The sequence below is a fragment of the Camelus ferus genome, chromosome 6 (genome assembly GCF_009834535.1).
Source record: "Camelus ferus isolate YT-003-E chromosome 6, BCGSAC_Cfer_1.0, whole genome shotgun sequence".
Taxonomy (NCBI): domain Eukaryota; kingdom Metazoa; phylum Chordata; class Mammalia; order Artiodactyla; family Camelidae; genus Camelus; species Camelus ferus.
The window spans coordinates 16,978,130-17,000,644 of NC_045701.1; the positions used below are offsets into that span (position 1 = coordinate 16,978,130).

At 45.1% G+C, this 22,515-nt stretch overlaps 1 protein-coding gene across 2 annotated transcripts in view; it reads left to right on the forward strand.

Moving 5' to 3' along the window:
* The window catches only part of FBN1 (fibrillin 1), a 240,430-nt gene that overhangs the window by 170,996 nt on the left and 46,919 nt on the right, over positions 1 to 22,515 (forward strand). For both annotated transcript variants that reach the window (XM_032481236.1, XM_032481237.1), the window contains 12 exons: positions 134 to 256; positions 1,753 to 1,878; positions 3,783 to 3,905; positions 5,611 to 5,733; positions 6,035 to 6,199; positions 8,464 to 8,532; positions 8,629 to 8,754; positions 9,969 to 10,091; positions 10,751 to 10,909; positions 13,617 to 13,688; positions 16,990 to 17,115; positions 19,962 to 20,084. In XM_032481236.1, coding sequence (XP_032337127.1) covers positions 134 to 256; positions 1,753 to 1,878; positions 3,783 to 3,905; positions 5,611 to 5,733; positions 6,035 to 6,199; positions 8,464 to 8,532; positions 8,629 to 8,754; positions 9,969 to 10,091; positions 10,751 to 10,909; positions 13,617 to 13,688; positions 16,990 to 17,115; positions 19,962 to 20,084 — 1,458 coding nt within the window. The remainder of the gene's footprint in view (positions 1 to 133; positions 257 to 1,752; positions 1,879 to 3,782; positions 3,906 to 5,610; positions 5,734 to 6,034; positions 6,200 to 8,463; positions 8,533 to 8,628; positions 8,755 to 9,968; positions 10,092 to 10,750; positions 10,910 to 13,616; positions 13,689 to 16,989; positions 17,116 to 19,961; positions 20,085 to 22,515) is intronic.

The window sequence follows — 22,515 nt, forward strand, 5'->3', positions numbered from 1 at the left end:
GCTTCTTATGCACTGCGTGGATTATAAATATGAACATATCGATTCTGTAGAGAAGAAATTAATTTGTCTGAGGATTGCTGATTTTAAACGTCACATTTTCTGTTCGTAATGTTGTGTAACCCCCTTCCTTAAGATCTGGACGAATGCTCCAATGGAACTCACATGTGCAGCCAACATGCAGACTGCAAGAACACCATGGGCTCCTACCGCTGCCTCTGTAAGGAGGGGTACACAGGCGATGGCTTCACTTGTACAGGTGAGCTGGTGTCGGGAACAGCTGTGCAAATGGCAGTCAGAAACGCAAGGTGCCCCACGTCATTCAGACCACCCGTTCTTTTCTGAAGGTTGGGTTAGTTATAGACAACTTTGAACAGAAAAGATTAGCTATTTGAAACTGTATCGATCTGGAATGGAAATTTGTAGCCACGTCAACTAGGGAGACTGCAGAAACTAAGGACGTATTTACGCATATGTATGTGTGTATATATATATATATATATATATATATATATAGTTATACAGCTGATATACCTGCCACTGTATGCAGTGATGTCATGAGTTTAAAACAGATCACACTTCCTTTTAGATTCTCAGCCTTTATATTTTTGTGCCTGTTTCTCACTGCTGACTTGTTTTCCATACTAAACCCAAGAGTGAACTTGCGGTAGGAAGCCATGTGAGGAAAAGAAATGAGATGTTCTGGGTCAGATCAACAGCATATATTTTTCTCCCCCTCACCCTCACTGTTATCATTCCCCATTGATGTAAAGTAAGAGTTTCATAACTGCTTTGAAAGGAATTCATTCACTTCCAGTTTTACAATATGTTGATGACATGTTCGTCTCAGCTCTAATGAATAGTCAGAGAGTTAATGTGAACTATTACATATATTTAAATATATATGATTGGAAACATGGTTGTATAAATAGGTGATACACGTCCCATAACCACATGTATACAGACAACACTGTATGTCAGGGCTGCAGTATTAAATCAGCTATGAGGTCCATTTCTTGCTGGCTGTGAGGGAGCATAGCTGCTCATGTGATTTGAAGCATTCGTTTGTCCTGAGCAGTCTGTTCACAAGAAGTCATTTAAACATAAAAGAAGCTGAGGTCCAGTATGTGATTTATCTGGACATTTTTTTAACTCATTAAAAGTTTTATCATATTTGAAATTAGTTTTGCCTAAGCCAGTGACATTTTGTCTTCATACATCTCCCCATTTGCTTTTTAGAAAATATTCAAAGTTTCATGTATTAGGCACGTGCGGTTCCTGAGTTTGATGTATCATGCCTCTGATTATTAACAAAACTCAGAAGAGATGAGCAGGGAAGAAGTCTTGGTCTCTTCTGTAGCTGCTCTTCTCGGTCTATTGCTGCCCATCTGAGCTGAGCCCGAAACTTGAGAAGTAGGCACAAACCACCCCGTGATGTTTCCTGTCAGGGATGTGTCCCCATGTTGATGACCCTGCTTGCAAAAGCCTCAGCGAGAATGATCTGTTTGACTTAGTATCCATTTTGCAAACGTTAGAGATGATGTAGCATTCAGGATTCTCTAGCTGAACCCCATGTTCACTGAATATTCAATACTAGCATTCAGAAGAGAAAAATAGGTTTAAACACATCAAGGAGAAATGATGGTGAAACACCACTAGCCTCAGGAAGGTGACAATGATAAAAAATTGTTGGACCTGAGTCTTCAAAAAGCTCCTAGCTAAGAAAGAGTCACCTGTGTTCCTTTCTGGCTGTAGATCTTGATGAGTGCTCCGAGAATCTGAATCTGTGTGGCAACGGCCAGTGCCTGAACGCCCCGGGAGGATACCGCTGTGAGTGCGACATGGGCTTTGTGCCCAGTGCTGACGGCAAAGCCTGCGAAGGTAACTGATGGGGAAGCCGCCGGGGGTCTTGCAGGGCCCGATGAGATTAGGTTATTTAAACATTCCTGATGGTTTTCTGCTTTTTACACTGAGGTGTGTTTTGGCTTCCCATCTAACTGGTCAGTTCAGTTGGTGGAGCGATTAGGTCTCCAGCTGGACCCTTTCTCTTTGTGCAGAGAAAATCTTAGATCTTTGGCCATAACATAAGCTGCACATCCAAGCTTGGCCAGATGGTTTGCAGGAGTCCACCCGCCGGTCACAGGGGAATGAGGATAACCTCGTGTGGTCAGCTCAGTGCAGTCTGTTCATCCCCATTGCTGGGGGAAAGAACCCAAGGTGCTAGTGCCCTGATAAGGAAGGATTCTCTTTAAATATGGAAACACAGTTTTTAATCTCTGCTATGGTTTGGTTCCTAGAAATAAAGACTTCAAAATAATAGCAGAGCAGATACCTTGTCCGTAGGTACAGTACTATCCTGGGGATGTCTCACATGGTCTCCAAATATCTAATATAGACGAACATGGAACAGTCTTTTGCAAATCCATTCAGTAGGGGACCCCTAGAGATAATGCCACATGTCATGATCTCGCTCAGTATAAGTCTCCATCTTTCTGAGAAGTGTCGCTCAGACAGGAAGAGTCCTGAGAGCCTGTTGGCTGAGGATGGATCCCACTAGGAAATGCAGGATTCTCCTTTTTACCCACACTTGTCAAATTCAAGAACTTTATCCCTCGTTGAGAAGTATTAGTGACCGCAGTGAACTAAAAAGATTTCAGTAGAAATAAATACATGGTAACAATTGACAGCAGAAGTTTAAACAAGACTCTGATTAATGTCTCAGCTAATAGTTGTTGCTTGTTAATAGGACATTAACTCAAAATCAGTCTTTAGCTCTGACTTGTATATAGTAATTCCCTCATATAGTTCTATGTAAATACTTTTCTTTGTTATAGAACCATTGGCTTTTCTTTATCCAGTTTATACTAAATGGGAAGAGTGATATAAAGTTTCTCTGAGGCAAGAAAGTAGAGTATGCTCTTGATCATGTGCCTAATGCCTTGTTTACTTCTGTGACTGCAAACATCCAAGGAAAACAGGTGCCACGCTACCTCTGGGAACAGAAATGGGCACAAAGTTTCGCTTCCCTTCATGCTGTAAGGGAAGGTTTTGTTTGTTTGTTCTTCATATAAATCATCACTGACAGTGTTCATGGCTATTTAAAGCCAGTCTCAAGGCTGCAGATGTGCCTGCGTGTCAATTACACAAGCAGAATGTTAACAGGAGGCAGGGGCAGAGGCCTGGGAAAAGCATCTGTGGTTTTTAGATCTTCGCCGACAATTGCACACACACGCCGTAGTCCTCCGGATACAGAGGGCTAGAAAACTGAGGACAAAAGTTACCACAAAGCCTTTGTGGTTCTTAAACTTTTAACTCACAACAAACACAGTGAACGTATAGATAAGAACAACCAAGGGGGGAGGGTAATAGCTTAGTGGCAGAGTGCATGCTGACCAGGCACAAGGTCCTGGGTTCAATCCCCAGCACCTCCCCTAAAAGTAAACAAAGCATAAGTAAAAAATAAACAAACCAAGAATTTAGTCTAAGGTGGCTTGTTCGGCCACCATTACAAAAGCGATGTGGACCTACGTAAAACTCCACAAATGAGATACATACACATAAAATGCTTAGCCCACCACTGGGCGTGTAATAGGGGCTGAGAAAAGGCATGTGCTCACCTAGGAGACTTCCTTAACAGGACAAATTGTCTACAAGTCTGTAGGAGAAGGACCTAGGTTGATGTCAGTCTTCGTTTTCTTAAGAATAACATCACTTGCCTAGTTACATTAGGCAGCCTCTTTAGTGGAAAATAATTTAACTTCTCCCCTTTTTCGCCCTTCCCCAAGATATCGATGAGTGCTCTCTTCCGAACATCTGTGTTTTCGGAACTTGCCACAACCTCCCTGGCCTGTTCCGCTGTGAGTGTGAGATAGGCTACGAGCTGGACAGAAGCGGCGGGAACTGCACAGGTAAGGCGTCCGTTCGCCTGGAAATCAGCTCCCAGGTGTCCCAGGGGACCCGGCTGTTGAGGCCTTGCTGGGACCACGCAAGGATATTCACAGAGTCACAAAAGAAAGGCGGGGTGAAGCATTAGGAATCACAGAATACATTTCTTCGGACCTGGAACTGATTAGATAGATGTGAGGATGCAGAGGAAAGAATCACAGAGAGCTGCAGGTGCAGAGCTGGTAGCCTTAGGATCAAGCTTGTGGCCATAGAGGAGACGTGCTGGGCCGGCAGCATTCCTTGTCTCCTTGGGCACGTTTTTGGAGGCTGTACCCTGGGGTCACAGGTTTCCTCTTTCACTGCTTGGTTGAAACACCCACTGCTTCCCAGCCCCAGCCTGCAGGTGATCACTAGAGCATGTGGTACACAGAAGTCAGCCACATGTTTTAGTGGGCAGATCATTTTCTTGCAGAGCAGGGAGCTTTCCAGGAACATAAGAAAAAAGTGAGAGCAGCCATAGGCACCCTGTAGCCCGTCACCTGGTTTGCTTCGGCACTGAGACTCGGAGAGCCGTTTTCAGTTCTCTGTCCTAGGATGGATACCAAGGAGACAAGTTCCATTCTGCATGGGCAATTCAGGGAAAATCTGATTTTTCCAGCTACCTAAACAAGTCAAGACTCAGTGGTTCTCTAATTCTGACCACCACCACAACCACCACCCCAAAATTGCTCGGGACTCAGGTAACCCTCCCCAGGCACACATTCTTCTCTTGGTTTTTCAAAAAACTATTATGACACCAAGCCGGCCTCCAGCACACCTCAGGAAGCAGCGTCTGCATGGTCCATGCCTTCTCCTCAGTGCCGCAAATCACCGCCAGCCTCCTCCTACCCACCCTGATTTGTCTTAGTCTGCCCTGTCCCTCCAAGTTCATGAGCGACGTGGGCAAAAGACTTTTCTACAGTGGAACCTCCAGGAGGGTTACCAGGTCCGAGCGGGAGGACCCGAGGGGAAGGTATCATCCAACTTGCCCCGTCTCTCATTTCTGGATCAGTTTGTCTGTCCTTGAGTGTTTCGCTAGTGTTCAGAATAGACACAAGGATTGCACAGGGGTGGAATTTGAGATATGTGGGATTCTGTGTATAGTTTTGGAATAGAAACTGAAAGGGAAATACTCAACCCGGCATCAGTGGCGGGAGAGGCCCTCAGCAGGCTTGTGGGGACACGCTGAGCCTCGCGCGCGGGTCTGCGCTTGCTTGGAGCAGCACCGGGGCAAGCTTGCCCAGCGGGGGCAGCAGCGAGAGTCGCCTGCTCCTGAGGGTTCCCTGGGACATCTTGCTCTAATTTGATAAAATAACAAGCCGCACATATTAAATATATTTTCTTAGAACCTGTGTCTGAATTTTTGGTTGACCGAGGTCATGGCAGTGTTTTGCTTTCAGTTACCTTCACTGGAATATTTTTCCTAGTTCCAAAGTTATATTTTCTCCTGATGACAAATTTGAATACTAAATGTGTTCCAGGGGGAAAAGACCAAAGACTATGACATATTTCCTTCCGGAGGGGTTTTATTTCAGAAGTGGAAGACTCTGTTTCTAGGGGTAATTATAACTTAGAAACTCTTAAAAAAAATTCTAGTTGGGACCCCTAGATTTGGTGCTACCATTTTACGGTGATACCTGCCCCACGTTGGCTCTGGTGATAACTCTGCCCTTCCCTCTTTGGTTCTAGATGTTAACGAATGTCTGGATCCAACCACGTGTATCAGTGGGAACTGTGTCAACACTCCAGGCAGCTATACCTGTGACTGTCCACCCGATTTTGAGCTGAATCCAACTCGAGTTGGCTGTGTTGGTAAGATCTTAAAAAAAAAACTTCTCAGAGAAACATACTTTAGGTACTTTTTAAAGAAACATCGAACAATACATTCTCAAGTTTTGAAAAAGTAATAACTATAAAAATGTAAACATTTCTTAAATCTGGTTTATACTTTTGGGTCTTTTTCTCTAGGTAAATTCCCAGTGTACGTGTTGGGGCACTTTTTAGTTTCTTGGTAAACTGTGGCTTTTAAACAGTTTCAGAAGTGAGTTTGGATTTTCGGCCCTCAGGTAGAAAGAATGTGCCTGACACTCTTTTGTCTGTGTTTGGTAAATAGACACCCGCTCAGGAAATTGCTATTTGGATGTTCGACCTCGAGGAGACAATGGGGATACAGCCTGTAGCAATGAAATTGGAGTTGGTGTTTCCAAAGCGTCCTGCTGCTGTTCTCTGGGTAAAGCCTGGGGTACTCCCTGTGAGCTGTGCCCTCCTGTGAACACAAGTAAGTGGCCTGCCTTCTGTTTTTTATTATTATTATTATTCCAGCTCAGTCCAGTTCTCCTTTCTAGCTCCAAAGAACAGAAGCCACGGAGGGAAGGAGCTGCCCCTGGTCTCTACTCTTCAGTTAGGGAAAGGAGATCAGTCCTTTCCTACTGAGGAATCCCACTTCCAACCTGGTAGTCGGAAAGAGTCCCCAGGTGGCTGGTACTAAAAAGTTCAGGGCGGGGCAGGTAACAACTCACTTCTGTCTGAGTGAAAAGCAGATAGCATTATTTTAACAAAGATGTTTTTCTAGGCTTGGTTACTTACATCACATTGGGACACATGGATCTCTCCTCTTGTCATCGATTGGCTAGTTTTAGAAGCTCAAGGGCAGACGGGAGTGTCCTTGGTTGAAAAAGAAGCAATCATTAGGACATGGAAGATTATTCCATTCTTGTGTTATGACTTGAAAGAGAAGTTTAGAATGATTTTGGGGACATAAAATAGTAAGTCTTCTTAAAAAAAATAAAAGGCTCTCCATTTTTCTAAGTGGGTGCTGTGTTATGACTCAGAGTCAGATGTGGCTTCATGGGCAAAGGTCAGTGGCTGCTGCTTACGGGGGATGTTGGATAGGAATTGATTCTTTCCTTGCTGAAGGGTCATTTATTCACTTTTTCTAAAATGACTTGCCAAGTACCTGGAGTATGAACTTTGGGTGTGCAGAGGTGAATTACACTACATCCTGCCCTCCAGGAGTGTACAGTCTAGCAGAATGTGACCCACGTATGAAAGATGTAATTCAGGATAGACCTCCCTCAGTAAAGGGAGGAAGAAGAGCAGACTCGGGGCCACAAGCGGGAGGAAGTTAGTCCTAACTGGCTGCAGTTAGAACTCTGTCGCTTGCCACCCGTGTAACTGTGGGAAAGTTACTCAGCAAGCCTGTTTCCTCATTCATAAAATGCCTCATAGGATTAAATGAAATCACTCATGCAGAGCACTCAGCAGAGGGGTGAATGCTTGGCAGGCACCTCCTTCTCTCCTTTCTGCAGAAAAGAAAGTCAGTTCGGGTTGGCAGTGGGTGGTGATGACTTGGTGCATTTTTCCATGTGGGGCTTGAAGGAAGGGTGTGGCGTGAAAGAGAGACTTAAAAAGAGTGGGTGATTGTAGAAAGAGGAGGTGAGAAAAAATAAAAGAGGATAGTTAATTTCCTCTTTGTTCCTCGGATGTTGAAAAAAGCAAACCAAGATGTTTAAATGGTGGGTGGAGTGGTCAGCAAAGCAGTGGAGGTCCACCCTACCTCCTACCTTAGACTGGATCAGAGCTAGAACTGGAATATATCCATATTTACATTTATGCACGTATACACGTGTAATTTCAGAAAGCCAGGAGAGGGCTTTTCAGAGCTGGGAAGAGCATGGTGATTATGAAAGAACTGATTCTTACAGATGCTGGCCAGGATGAAGCAGCAGATTAGGATCACTCTCACCCATATGCTCCTGTTGGCATCTCACTGCTGGTACATGGCCCTGAGAGAAATGTTTCTGAGTGAAGTACTTGGATGACAGAATTAGTGGAGGGAATCAAAGGACCTGGTAAAAAGCTGGTTTTGAAAACCAGAGGAATTACTGTCACCCTCAGTAGAAACCGAGGGGCAAGAGAGATCTCTGATCATTAAGGAGGGCAGTGGGATGGGAACCAAGAAAGAGGAGCCTTTCCTAAGACTCTGTTTGGAAAGGGTTTCGGAGATAAGCTGATGAACATTATTACAAGGAACTGTGATTCCCAGGAAGTAAGACTGAGCAAAACAAAAATGAAGGAGTTTGTTACAAAATGAAAAAGGAAATACAATCTTTACAAAGAAATAATGACGGACATAGGGAATAAAATAGCTCATAAAAACATAAGGCCAGACAGAGAGTAGGTAGAAGGTTCAGAGACTGAGGACAGTAACCTTCATGTTTGGCACACGTAGCCTTACGTATGATCACATGCATTTGGTGTGCCTGTGTGAGTGTGTGTGTGTGTGTGTGTGTGTGTGTGTGAGCTTGTGAATATAATCTAAAGTTCTGAGCACGTAAGAACAATTAGGGAATTCCATTCGAAAACCATTTAAAATAATAGGTATACACAAAGATGTTAACTCACTTCCATTGGATGGGGGCAACTGCTGAAGATTCCTGGAAATGAATATTTTCAGTTGGACATGTCAGTATTTCTCCTGAGAATACTATTTCTAGAAAGTTTAGATTCAAAAGAGCTCAATCTGATTTCTCGTTTCCACAGCTGAGTACAAAATTCTTTGTCCTGGAGGAGAAGGCTTTCGACCCAACCCGATCACTGTTATTCTGGAAGGTAATTCTGTTTCCTTTATCTGAAAGTGTGCCCCTTTCGAACTTCCCTGGGTTTATTTACAACACTGAAGAGATGCTGTTGTCTTCATTTTGGCAGATATTGACGAGTGCCAGGAGCTCCCAGGGTTGTGCCAGGGTGGGAAATGCATCAACACCTTTGGCAGTTTCCAGTGCCGCTGTCCAACGGGCTACTATCTGAATGAAGATACCCGAGTGTGCGATGGTAAATGGCCCTTCTGGGGTGATGAGTTCTTTCAGATGTTGAGAACTGACCTCCAAAACCAGCATACAGTTAGTTACCAGGAAAACTGAGACTTTAGCAACATAGCACCTTGTTCTAAAGGTAAACATGGCCAGGTAAACACGCCCCACCTGTGGCAGCTTGTGCTAATGTTAGTGGGATCGTATCATTTCCAGTATGCCCTAAGTCTCCCACTTTTCCCAAGGAAAGTGGTGTTTTGTTATCTTCAGCCATAGTCCCGTCTATGCCTACAGAGAGTTTTCCATGCTGTTTGGAAAAGCCGTTTTTATTAGGGTAACACAGGTGTCACTTCAGTGGCTTCTGCAGCCTGGGCAGCTCTGGGCTGCTCCTCTCCGTGTCCTCACCGCTCAGCACTTGTCCTAATGCATCTCAGTGAGCTCCGCTTCGAGGGCAGCCCCTTGGGTTTTACGATGTAAGTGATGATTCCTGTTCGTCCGGTGTTACTGGAAAGATGGAGAATATTGACCAGTTAGCTTCAGGGCCCGTGGACCACTGACCAGCACGGGGAAATGGTTTTCATCTACATACAGAAGTCACGAGACTGATGAGGGAAGAGACCTCTGTGTATCCCAGAGGAGGAATTTCCCTCTGGCTCTCCAAAAGGCTTATTAAGTGACTTCGGCAGTGACGATCTTGCTGAAGATTAGTTGAGCATCACAGTGCACATGACACAGCTTACGACCCGTGGAGTTAACAGAAGTTAGAATCAACCCCTGTGTTTGAAAATGGGGAGGATGGTGTGATGTACCTGCTTCTATGCGATCTTACCAATGCAGAGTCATGAAGCCGGTTTTTGATGGCTTTGGGATCTGTCATATCCTTCCTGAGATTTTGTGAACATACGAAGTACGTAGCTGTCTTTCTGAAGGACGTTTGAGAGTTATAATTTCCCCACGTTTCCATCACTGTATGTGTCTGAGCATGTTATGGACTCATTTATTAAGAACTCATATCAGAAGGCAAAATTTCCTTTTCTCAAACCACCTTTCCTGCAGATGCACACATTAGCACAGACTAGGGACACTGATGAACTCAACATCCATTTCCTTATCCAGATTTCAAGTACCCTGGGGATTTTTCTCGTCCATTGTCAACATTTACATTGACCCTGAGTACCAGGCCATTCCAAAGAGTGAAGTTTCCATATTCACATACCACTCTCTCTTGGATTATAGATGTGAATGAATGTGAAACTCCAGGAATCTGTGGTCCAGGGACATGTTACAACACCGTTGGCAACTACACCTGTATTTGCCCTCCGGACTACATGCAAGTGAACGGGGGCAATAACTGCATGGGTAAGTCCAGGCTGTTCTTTAGAATGCGTGTCTGGTCCTCATCTGCAAAGAGAAAAACAGCTTCCGAGCCCAGCAGTTAGTCCTCAGTGTGGCGTTACTCATCGGAGTGAGTGGTGCCATCCTGTCACCGTGACAACCTCCTCCCCTGTAAACCATAAGCGTGGCCTTTTTTCACCACCTTGTGTGGGTGGTTGGGAGTTTTCTTTAAAATGTAATGTTGGAAAATCCCAAACAAAGGTTTAATAGTACTTCTTTTGTTTGACTGTGGGTGTATCTTTATATAATTATATTTACAGCACTGACCTACAGTATTAAAACATCCTGAGTCGGAAATGAGAAAATCACTGCCAAATAGCAGTGGAGAATTGTTACTAGGAGACTGGGTGGAGAGTCGTGTAAAGTTTACTCGTGCTGCAGCTACATAATGACTTAGTCCTGTGGCACAAAACAGCACGGAGTGTGTTTCCCAGAGTCCTTTTTCTCGTAGCAGCCTAGGTAGGTGGAGAGCTGTGTGCAAGCAGGCTTTTCCTGCCCTTTTCCAAGTCCAGTTACAAGGCAGTTCAAAAGAAACTCACTCCTTAACACCCCCCCGCCCCATAGGCTCTCCGTGTTGGGCTTCCCCACGGCCTCACCAGTCCATCCTCCCTCCTTTATTCCAGATATGAGGAGGAGCTTGTGCTACAGGAACTATTACGCTGACAACCAGACCTGCGATGGGGAGCTGTTGTTCAACATGACCAAGAAGATGTGCTGTTGTTCCTACAACATTGGCCGGGCCTGGAATAAGCCCTGTGAGCAGTGTCCCATCCCGAGCACAGGTGAGTTTTGGTGTCACCATTACCAAAAAGATAGCTCAGTACATTACCTGTGAATGGCGGAGGAAATGAATCTCAGTAAGGGAAGAAAAGGAGGCGTTGTTTATCTTCCTAAGAAAAGGTTAGCTCACAAAGACAAATATTTAAATTCGCAGTTGATCCTGGTCCTTCCAGCTGAAGATTGAGTCAAGGAGTATGCTTTCTAATCTATCTGCTAGTTCATTCACCAGACTTAGAGACTCAGCATATCACAGAAACATAAGCGTTGTTATCATTGTTTTGGAGTTCGCCATGTAACCCAAAGCCTGGGAACACTGGGCAAAGCAATGTGACAGATAAGTGAACCACAGTCCTATTCATTTTACTTATTTATAACTAATCTTGTTCCAAAAAGAATTCACGGTGGCCCACAAGGGTGCAGATGTAAAATCAGAATGCCTAAGGCAAGTGGCAAGCAAGGGTAAGACACTTAGAGCAAGGAGCAAGGGTGACACACAAGGTCCAGGCTGGGGGTTCCGACCCACTTGCCGAGATGAGCACTGACTTGGGTGCTACACCTCCTAGCAGCTCATGTAAAAAGAGAGAGGTGAGCAAGTCTAAGGGGCTCAGTGGCCGTAAAGCAAACTAAACGCTAAAGAAAAGTGCAGCTGCTCAATGCTGAGATCTGGGAGAAATTTCTTCTTATGTCCTTATAGAGAAAAGTCTATATTTGGCGGAAGAAAAGGTCTCACTTATATCCTAAGAGTAATTGAAGCAAAAGCTTTGGTGCCCTGTTCTTATATGGTAGATGACATAGATCATGTATATCATGATGACAGCATTTACTAATGGCTTGATTTAGATTGAAGGAACCACCACGCAAAGTATCGATCTGAGAATTGTGTAGTACCCACTCCATTCCCCACGGTGATACGTAAAATACTAAATCTGTTGTCTGGTGCCACCTGGCAATGCATGAAAGAGAAGATTCTTTTTCAGTGATATATGCCATTCCATCCATTGTTTGCTCCAGAAATAATGTAATAACCCCCACCTAGAATTGCGGGTTACCCCCACTCTGCACGATGTCTCTGGACCAGGGATTGGCAGACTAGAGGCCATAGGCTGAATCTAGCTGACCTGTTTTTGTGTGGCCCACAAGTTAAGAATGATTTTTAAATGGTTGAGAAAAAAAAAAAAAGGAATAATATGTCATGACCTGAGAATTTCATGAACTTCAAATTTTAGTAAAAGAAATTTTATTAGAAAACAGCCGACTAATTTTTTTACGTATGTCTATGGTTGATTTCATAAAATAGTTGAGTAGTTTTAACAGAGACTGCATGGCCTGCAAAAGCTAAAATATTCACTTTTTAGTCCTTTAAGAAAAAATCTGCTGACCCCTAATCTTTACTGATAAACCCAATCAAATCTTTTTATCATACATAACTATCACTAAAAGACCTGGGGGTTACACACACTTGGTGTGTGTATTTACAAGTAAAAGTATATATATGTGTGTATGTTTTTATGTATTTGTTTTCAATTATATTGAAAAATGCATTTATTATTTTCATAAATTATTCTATTATAAAATATACACAAAATTATTTTTAATTAGATTTTTCAAAGATAGAAGTCCTAATAGTTTCTTTTTTATCTTAATGGATCATTGTACGTTCCTCTGGGACCACTTTGGAGATCCCTGATAAAGACTGCCATTTACTTTCAGAAATATCTGTCTGAGTTTTAAGAATCTGCGTACTCTTAATATAAAATGCAAGATTTCTTTTTCATGTTGAATATTGGTCAAATCCAGTCATGGTGCCATCTGCACACATTTTAGGAGTCCCTGAAATTTGTCTGGGGGGTCAGCATAGCTGGCGTGACACCTATTGGAAGTGGACACTCAGAGAATAAGAAAATAAAGCACTAGGAGGAAAACATGTTACATTTTGATTAAAATACTTCCAGAGACCATTTACTAATTTTCAGTAGGTATGACCAATAAGGCAGTGGCCATCTTGAGCTTGAATTGATACCATGCCATATCTGCTACACTTGTGATCTGGAATTTCAGAGTCTCAGTTAAAAGGGGCCACAGATGACATTTAGCACTTCCTTTATTGTCAACTGTGATGAATTCAGGTGAGAGAGAGATACAGGGTTGGGGGAGGGACAGTGAACTAGAGAGCTGCACCAAAAGAAATTCAGCTCCAAAAATTGAAGTAATGAGGTAAGTTGGTTGTTTGACATGAATTAGTCATTAATGGACCTGATGTCAAGAACTTGGCTAGATTTGCCACGGGTCTCCCCAAGGCTACCGAGGAAATGGCTTTTGTACGCTTTCCTTAAATCCTTGATCCCTTACTACAGAGTGGAAAGAGGCACTCGGGCTGCTCCCTGGGTTCAGAGCTGAACAGCATCCTTATGGAAACCCAGATTCCTACCAGTACGCTCCCACTAATGAATGTCATATGATGTAGAGGCTTCTGCTTCTGCCTCATTATCACGTCAACATCAGGTCACTCTTCCGTCAGTGTTTGTCTTCTGGGCAAGGTTGCACCATTTGTAGGAGTTTTTCAGATTTATTTTTTTATTTTAAATTCTTCCAAGCACAGATAAGTACGTTTCAAGAATGTTTACAAAGTAATTTCACTCTGCTCAGTTATGGCTCTCTGCTGACCCCCGTTTCCACCCCGCTCACCCTCCCTGTGTTAAATCACTGCAGATGAGTTTGCTACGCTCTGTGGAAGTCAGAGGCCCGGCTTCGTCATCGACATTTACACCGGCTTACCTGTTGGTGAGTTATGGTGCCATTGTTGGAACTTTGTGTCTCTGCCTGTGTGTTAAGAGAAGGAAGTATACACTGTTATTTTCTCAGTTTGCTTTTTTTTTTCCCCTTAGAGGGAAAAACCGTTAAATAGTGCCATTTAGCTTTATTGAAACTCTAATTCTTAGTTTGAAACAAATTGTACAGACACCCTGTATAGCTCCGCCTAATTGGCAGCAGCGTTTGTTGCTCATGATTAAGGGGACTGGAAAGCTTTTCACAAAATTACAATCAAGCTTCGTTAAACCAACCCTAGGCATCAACAAAGAGAGATTCTGGGAGTAGGGCCAGTTGACGTTTGATTTGACTGTAATTCCCAAGCCTTCCTTCTGCCTAAGACATGGGTTTAATACGACTTTTCATACCAATCGTTATGTGTAGATTGTTCACATAAAGCCCCTTTGGTGGATCAGTTTTATCTCACATGGAATCTCCTCAGGTCATCTGCTTTGGGGTTTTCAGATGTGAAATAAAAAAAAAAAAGTCTTTCTAATCCGAGGCCCCCGTCTGGTAACTGGTGCAGAGACCACTGCAGCGCTAGAGATGCTTTTGCGAGATTCAGAAGTATTGCACAGCGTTCAGCCAACGGAAGCAGTGCCTTTGTGGTTTAAAACCAAATAACATAAAAGTAGATGGAAAGCTCTTGCATTCTCAGAGTTTTTCCCCAGTGAGATTTATATGCATCCTGAGATGCCCCTCTTAAGTCTGAGCGACTGTGTCTAGTAGCAAACATCACCCCTTGCTTTGTTCCACCTTATTCCTAATAAGTAAACTGAAATCCGCATCAGCCTTTCCAGTGACCTTGTTTAAGAAAACAAGGGTCTGGTCCAGCAATCAGCCCGGCTCTCTTAGTGCCAAATCCATATGGCTCCACAGTCTAGTCAACGTCCAAAGAAACTTCATGGTTTGGAAAGAAAAACTGCTAAATGACATTGGCATGAAACACCTGGCCCTCGCTGCTTTGTTTTTCCCCTTCCCAAAACAGATCTTTTCATCTCCCTAGAATCTCTGATCTGAAGATAAGCGGTCTTTAACAGTAATGGTCCTCCATGGACGGACCAGGCGTGTACCCCAGCAAGGCCTGCCCTCCAAGGTTGGCAGCAGGCAAAGACTTAAAACAGCATTAACAGCATCCACTAACACAGCTGGAAAGGCCTCAGACATCATCTAGTCCAAGCGCCTCGCCTGACAGTTGGGGGGACAGAGGCCCAGAGAGGGGAAGGGACTCGGCCGAGGTCACCTGGCTAATTAATAACAGAGCTGGGACACGGATCCAGTCCTGACTCACAGCTTCCTTTGCCTCTAGCTCTTGAAAACTGGAAATGTGATAGTTAGCAGTATACTTATTGTTAGCAAATTCCAACATGACAAAATATTTAGATGACTGAGAGACTTTGTTTTATTTAAGCTTTATACACTCCTTCTGAAAGGTCTGAAGATTGTTGGCATCTAGAACCCATTCGTATGGGGTTAAAACTATAGCAAGTTTATTAATCTTGTCTTTAAATATAAACTTCTCCAAGTTGAAGTACAAATGGAATCCAGACAGGAAAAGAAAATACAATTTTTAATCTACGTTTTGCTCTCTTATGCCTAACAATGACTAGAAATTTGAGCCAGCCTGTTATTGTTAAACTTGATAATACATCACTTATATTTAAAACAAATGAATGTGAACATATTTCATGTTTTAACCCATACATAGTACAAGAATGTCTGAATTTTTTTTTTTTGCTGTTTGTTGATGGTTCATAGTTGAACTTTTTAAGAACGTGAGTGACAAATGTGTGAAAAAATCAAAAAACATAATTTCTTGTATTCAAAATAGAAATACATACCCTTTGATACTCTAAGCTGTTTCTTTTTTCCCTGAAAGAGGTCCATCTGTCTTCAAAGTCAAACCCTTTAGAAAAAGGCCTAACGTAAATCTGTGGCCTGTCAGACTCCTCCTTTAGAACAGAGAGGCTTTAGTGTATGGTTCTTCTTAAAGTGCACCAGCTCTCGTTGGTTCCTCTTAAGTCTCTGGCCGTCTACTTACAACTTACACAGACAGAGTCCCTTGCAGAGGCTGCTGACCACGATGTGTAAAGGAAGATGTCTCAACAACAGTAACAGGAGCCTAATGGACTGGAAAGACCAAAGCTTTGTATCCCGTCCGGGCTTCTGAAGTGTCTGGTGAAACTGCCCCTGGGCTGGTAGAGGGCCCTCTGGGACCACAGGCACCTTGATGGTGGTTTCGTGAAGGTTGCATGACTGGGATGTGGAACACCATAAGGGAGGCAGGACGGCCTGTCAGCAGATTCCTGATCTCAAATCCTGACTCTGCCTCCTTCTGGCTGTATGGTGTTTGGCAAGTTCCGCCCTCTGACCTGGCCTCAGTTCCATCCTCTGCATCATGAGGACAGTCCTAGTGCCGAGAGACCACCTCGTAGGGTGGCTGTGATGATGCAGTGAGTAGGTCCAGGCTGAATGCGTAAGGAACATACCAGGCGTACAGCAAGTAAGGCACCACCGTTACTGTCCCTGTTACTGTCATTATCCTGGGGGACATGGGACGGTCTCGAGTTCAGAGCCGGTCAGTCAGAGAGTGGACTGACCGGCTGGTGAGGAGACAAGATCTGCCCACATGGCTCCCTCACCAGCTGGCCAGCTTGATTTAGCGGCCTGGGTCCTGGCTCTGCTCTCACTCCTACTTTGGTCCTGTTTCCATGCTCGTGAACCCCACTTCCGGGTATTGGTTCTTACCTGATTTAACCTCCTTTCCAAAGCCACATGAAGGAGGAGGGGCGTGCGGAAGTGGAATTTGAAAGATCAGAGTCGACTATCACCATGGGCTCATCCTCTGTTCTTCACCAGCTCTCCTTTCCCGTGCTGGCCAGATGCCACCACACACTTGGGGCAGAGAGACCCCTTCCTCTTGGCAGTCACTTTTATTCTACTCATCTGGTGCCCAGTGGGCACCAAGATGGTTCCTACCTGGACGAGGCTGATGTTCTGAAACAACCTAGAAAGACAGTCAGTCCAGGTAGACCCATGAGTGTGGTGAGCGGTTTAGTTCTCTCAGTTTGCTCTTCGCTGATGCCCCCTCAGCACCCACGCACATGAGCGCGCACACGCATACACACACACACACACACATGCGTGAGCACTTTCTCTTTGGCTTTAGACCTTACGTGGAACGAGTCAGAAGCAGCTGACTTTCAATTCCAGTTGACCCTGCACAGGGGCCACGTGCCTTGCCATCACTCACACGTGCCTGCTTTGTTTCCAGATATCGATGAGTGCCGGGAGATCCCAGGGGTCTGTGAAAACGGTGTGTGTATCAACATGGTTGGCAGCTTCCGATGTGAATGTCCAGTGGGCTTCTTCTATAATGACAAGTTACTGGTTTGTGAAGGTAAGAGATGCTCTCACGGTATCACAGCCAGAAATGAGCCAACTGATGAGCTCTGTACCCTCACACACGCTTGGCCCGTTTCACAACATTGGAATTTTCAGAAATCCATTCAACTCCAGCCGTAGTGAAGGGCACCATGTGGATCAACAGACATTTCATGCAAAAAAAATTTCCCTAAGTCCCAGTGGGCAAAGCAGGACGTCCATTCCCCTGACCGCCCCCACCTCCACACACACAATGTGTTCGATTTCCCAGATGATAGGAAACAACCCTGAGATCCTGGGTGTGTCCAATAGATGGCTTTTGTTTCCTATTGCCTGAAAGTGCATGTGAGTGGTGGGCAGTCATCTCGAGCTGAGTCTCAAAAATCAGTGTTCTCTTCCAAACGGAGCCTTTGCCACTCCCAAGTGAAAACAAGGTTAATGCAAATATTTCAGATGCATGAGAGAATTCCAAATGGCAAGAACAGCAAATTCGATTTTATATGAAGAATGTTGGCATGCCTGCAAATGGTACTTTTTTCATTTTCAAGTTACCTCCCCCTGCCATGTGCACGTACTGTGATCCTGCACATTCCTTACCCCGCTTCATATTTTTCCGACATCTGGGGAAGATAGCGTTCTTTTACATTTTAGTAAAAGGGACGTTACTGGTTATTAAATATACCATGGGCCCTAGGATAGCTAGAATAATTTTCTATTCAATATTAAACTTTGGGCCTCTAGCAGAATTTTTACTCATATTAGAAAAGCTTATTGCCTCTAAAGCATGTTGCTGGAGAACACAGGTCAACATTTTAATGTTAAAAAACTTCTCCCCCTAAACTGGGAGCAACTTACAGACCATGAGTCAAGTTAGAGCCCTCAGCACATGCTGGTTAAATTCTCCTCACCAGGCTCTCGGGGACTCCGGCCAAGTGGGCACACGTCCCTCACTCTGCCTGCTGTGTCGGGGTTGGGGACGGGGTGGCAGCCATTCCTTCCTAAGGAGGTAGTCATTTCTGGCTTTGGTTCGGGCCCTGTGCTTGGGAGGCCATCGAGGATCAGGTGTCTGGGGAGGAGGCCTGATGTGGGGAAGGAGGAGGGTCCCCAGCAGAGGCTCTTCCTCGCAGCCACCGTCTCCCACCTGCTGTACCTGCCTCAGGACGCCTGCACCTCTTGCGGCATCTCCCCTTCTCTCACATTCAGAGCCCGTTACTTCACCCAGGTGCCTCTTTGGTACTTACATTCGCTGAAGCCACAGCCCTTGGCCAGAACCCATAGGTAACGCCACCACGTGAACCGAGACCTTGCTGCACACGTGAGATTGAAACCCTGCAGCTGCACCAGCGTAAGGCACGTTGCTGTCAGGGTTGCATTCAGTGGATACGGAGATTATAAAGTGCTCCAACTTTTGGTTTCCATTTCACAGGATATCCATCTTCAGGGTGAATGTTTAATCCAAGGTCAGCTGCTTCCCAGCTCACTCTAAGCTCTCAGAATCAGAAAAGAAAGGTTGATTTAGTACATGCCTCAGCCACCCTGACATTGGAACGGATTCCAGAAGTGATTTAGGGAGCATCCGTGCGTCTGCTCTCCCCAAGTATGCATATAATCAGATGTTAGGCATCTGGCGCGTCACAGAAAGGCTTGTCTGGGACACCGTTTGGCTTCTCCAACTGCACAAGCTACCCTCTGTGTTTCTGTACACCCTTAATTCAGAGCAGGTAGCAGGCCTGGTGGGTGAGGTGGTGCTGGGTCCTGGGCCCACCTACCCCAGGCGGGCACGCTCTGCTGCTGTATCAGTTGCACAGAGAGGCACACCCCGTATTAGCCAGAAACCCACTGACTGCCAGTAGTCCTGACGTTTTCCCACCTCAAAAGCACACACCTAGGAGGCCTAGGGTGATGTATCTGCCGCCCCCTTGTGGGAGCTTCTTTGGCTGAGCCAAATTCTGCTTAAAACCCCTGTACCGGTGCTGAGAGCTGACTCCCACCTGTGTTCCGGGGTATTTTCTTAACTGGATTTAGACTGAATGAGAATGTGCCCCAGGAGGAGGGGAAGGGAACGTGCATTTGCCCCATGGTGTAGCCTGGATTGTGCAGGAACTTTTGCAATGCCGTGAATTTGAACTGTATTAGGTAGCTGTTAAATTTTTTAGAAGATAAACAATCCCCTGTGCAGTCAAAGCTCTGGAGCGCACAGTATCCACTTTATTCTTTGACAGTGAATGTTGGATTATCTTCAGTGGTTTTCTGTGCAACCTCTCGTGTTAAGTTTCCTTGATTTGACTGCCATGTGGCAGAAGTTTAAGCAAGAGCGTCTGCAGCCCTGCAGTTCAAAGCACTGTCTGTGGACCAGGAACACCCGCATCCCTTGGGAGCTTATCGGAAAGACAGACTATCAAGGCACTCCCCAGACACGCTGAGTCAGAATCTGCCTTTCAATAAAATCCCAAGTGATTCATGTGCACATTAAGGTTTGAGATGCTCTGCTCTGTAGACCTTACAGCCTTCCAGACAGAAGCAACCTGACTGCTAAAACCCCTAGGCTTTGAGCAAAATACAAGATTTCCTAGGATATCAGTCTATACTCATGTCAAGTCCTGGCCCTCGCAACAGTTTCACAATGTTTTTTTTTAGACACTGGCATCGTGAGAGCCCACACGTGTTGATACATCAGGTATTCGCATTTATGAAAAAATATTTGTAAAGCAAAAAAGTTAGAAAATAAATTTTCCCTCTTCCATTGTTGGTTCAGTAGATCCAATCAAAATATGAAAATGCAAAATCTGTGTTATGTGAGGGGCTTCATGGACTTGACACCCGATCTCGCTCCCCTTCTAACTCGGTTCTCCCTGCGTGTAGATATCGACGAGTGTCAGAACGGCCCGGTGTGCCAGCGCAACGCGGAGTGCATCAACACGGCGGGCAGCTACCGCTGCGACTGCAAGCCCGGCTACCGCTTCACGTCCACCGGCCAGTGCAACGGCAAGTGGTCCTCCCCCCGGGCCGCCCGCCCCGACGCCGGGGCCCCGGACACGGACACGGGGGGCTCCGGGGCAGGGTTAGGGTGAAGGGTGCCTGAGCTCAGACTTAGCCGGCGGACTTCTAGTCACTAGGCTGGAAGAAGGGAAAACTGCTGAAGTATCTAGACACAGCTTCTTTCTCTCTTTAGAGCTGTGGTACTTCCACGTTTGCCTCTGCTGCGCTGCTGCAAACACCCACTTGGGCAGATGCACACACTTACACACATACACACTCTCTCTCCCTAAGCAGTGTTCAGAACGTAATTTTTGTTTCTCCCCTTTCACATCATGCCTCTTGAGTAGGTGAGATTATCTCACCATCCCAGCCACGCACGCCAAATCTAGACAGCAGACCTTCCCTGAACTGGGCCAGGTTAACCTGTACAAACCGAGCAAGCAGAACCAAAAGCACCACTTCTCCTCCTCAGCATCTGACAGAACTGAAGGCAGCAAACATCGACAGTCTTTTATTAGCTATGCAACCTACAGTAAAATGAGAAACTATCCCCTAGAGGTTAGATTTTTGGGTGGTGGTTCACGTGTGTCAGGGGTGTGGTAGGAATAAGAAGGATGCGTCTGCAATGAACTTAAACTGAAGGTAAAGTTACTGAGTATCTGGTGGTATCGTGTAGTCAGTGGTATCAAAATGAAAACACTGGTGTTTCAGCCCAGAAGCAGAGTAATACCTCAGGATGATTTTCATCTGGGTCTTTGAGTAATTATAAGTCATTGTATATTTAGCAAGGAGGTCAGGGAGAATGTGTTATTTTGCTGCTGGTTCATTTCCCAAGGAGTTTCCTGGATATCGGATGCATTTGTGAATGAAACAACACCAGGGGACGTGGTCAGGTTTTCCTTGGATTTCCTTGCGCACCAGTGACTAAGTGGTAGGAAGTGCGCTGCTCTCTGGAGGGTATTTTGCATTGTTTTATGAGACTTTGGTGGGAAGAGGGTGTAATAGCAGAACAAAAACTCACTTTGAGAATCGAGACTTGTTTTTTGAGTTAAAAGGAACATGTGCAAGTGTTTAGCATTTTGTCAACAGGGCAGCTGTTGAAAAAAAAAAAAGAAAAACAAAACAGGACAGGAAAAGCGAGGACGTCTCTGATACGAGTCACAATACCCAGTGAGACTGGGCATTCATGCCACTTCCCTGCATTTTGCTCTTAATTTATATTTCTTTGAAACTGGGTGAAAGAATTCCAATCAAAATAAGGAATTGCTGATAATATAGAACGTGTCATTTCACACCACTTCAGTTCAGGCAAGCAGTGGGACGAACTATTTATACATCATGACCAGACATCCGACCAGGGCCTGCTGGGGCTTAGGCCCTGTCATATTTTCTTGCAGAACATTAACATAAATAAAACTCATCAGGCGCTAACCCGCGATAAGCACTTGTGAGGGAGTGCTGCTTGCAGCCAAAGCTTCATTTCCCTCATTCATTAAAATCCTCACAAGAAAGGAAATGTATTTGAGCTTAAGTTTTGCAACTGTTCAGCCTCTAGGGCTGAAGACTTCCCTCTGGAAATGTCTTCACTTACATCTTACTCTGAACATCTTTTAAAATGTCTTTAAATATTATCCTACACGTGGCCTTTTTCAGCCATACTGTAAAATACCCCTCTCTTTCTGTCTTTAGGATGGGAAGAACTAAAATTTCCTTCTCATCATCAGGTTTTCATTTGAATTCATAAGTGCATCATTTCAACAGCTGGCTGCCATCCCCCCAGCGCCACTGAGAGCTGTGAGAGAGCGGTCAGGTGTCTACGCCCAGGACGCTCGTGTGACCTGGGGGGCTGGGTCCTTAGAGCACATGCGGCCGCCCTCTGAACGTCTTGCCCAGCGAGACGTGTCCTTCCCAGCCATTTCCTCATGGTCTCCTCTCTCTGCTGGCTGTGTGGGCGCCCCCCCCCCCAATACCCTATTTGTACCTCCTATTTCAACCTCAGACATAATCTCCTAGGAGTTTAAATCCTGGTATTTGTAGAAACCTAGTTTTTCTGGTCTCAAGACAAAGTGAACTTGACAATTAAGTTCTCCAGAATTGTAACTTTTGGTTTCACCCATAGAACTTCAACATAATCCGTGTGTCATTTTTTAAAAATTATCATGAAATAGGCAATTTAGGAAAGAAATTCCTAATTGAGCCTCCCTTCCTAGTAAGATTCTTAGTGCTCTCCGTTCCCTGGGGGCCGCAGAGATAAGAAGGCCTCGTCCTTGCATCCTCCCGGACGCGGTACTACCCGGGGCTGAGGGTGCCCGCGGGCCACGCCGGCTGCGGCAGACCCGTGACGCCCTTGCTCAGGGTCGGCTCCCTCTGCAGAGCTTGGTGATGGGGCTCGGTTTCCTCTGCCTATCCCAGGGAGCAGTTTGTTTTAAACCCACCT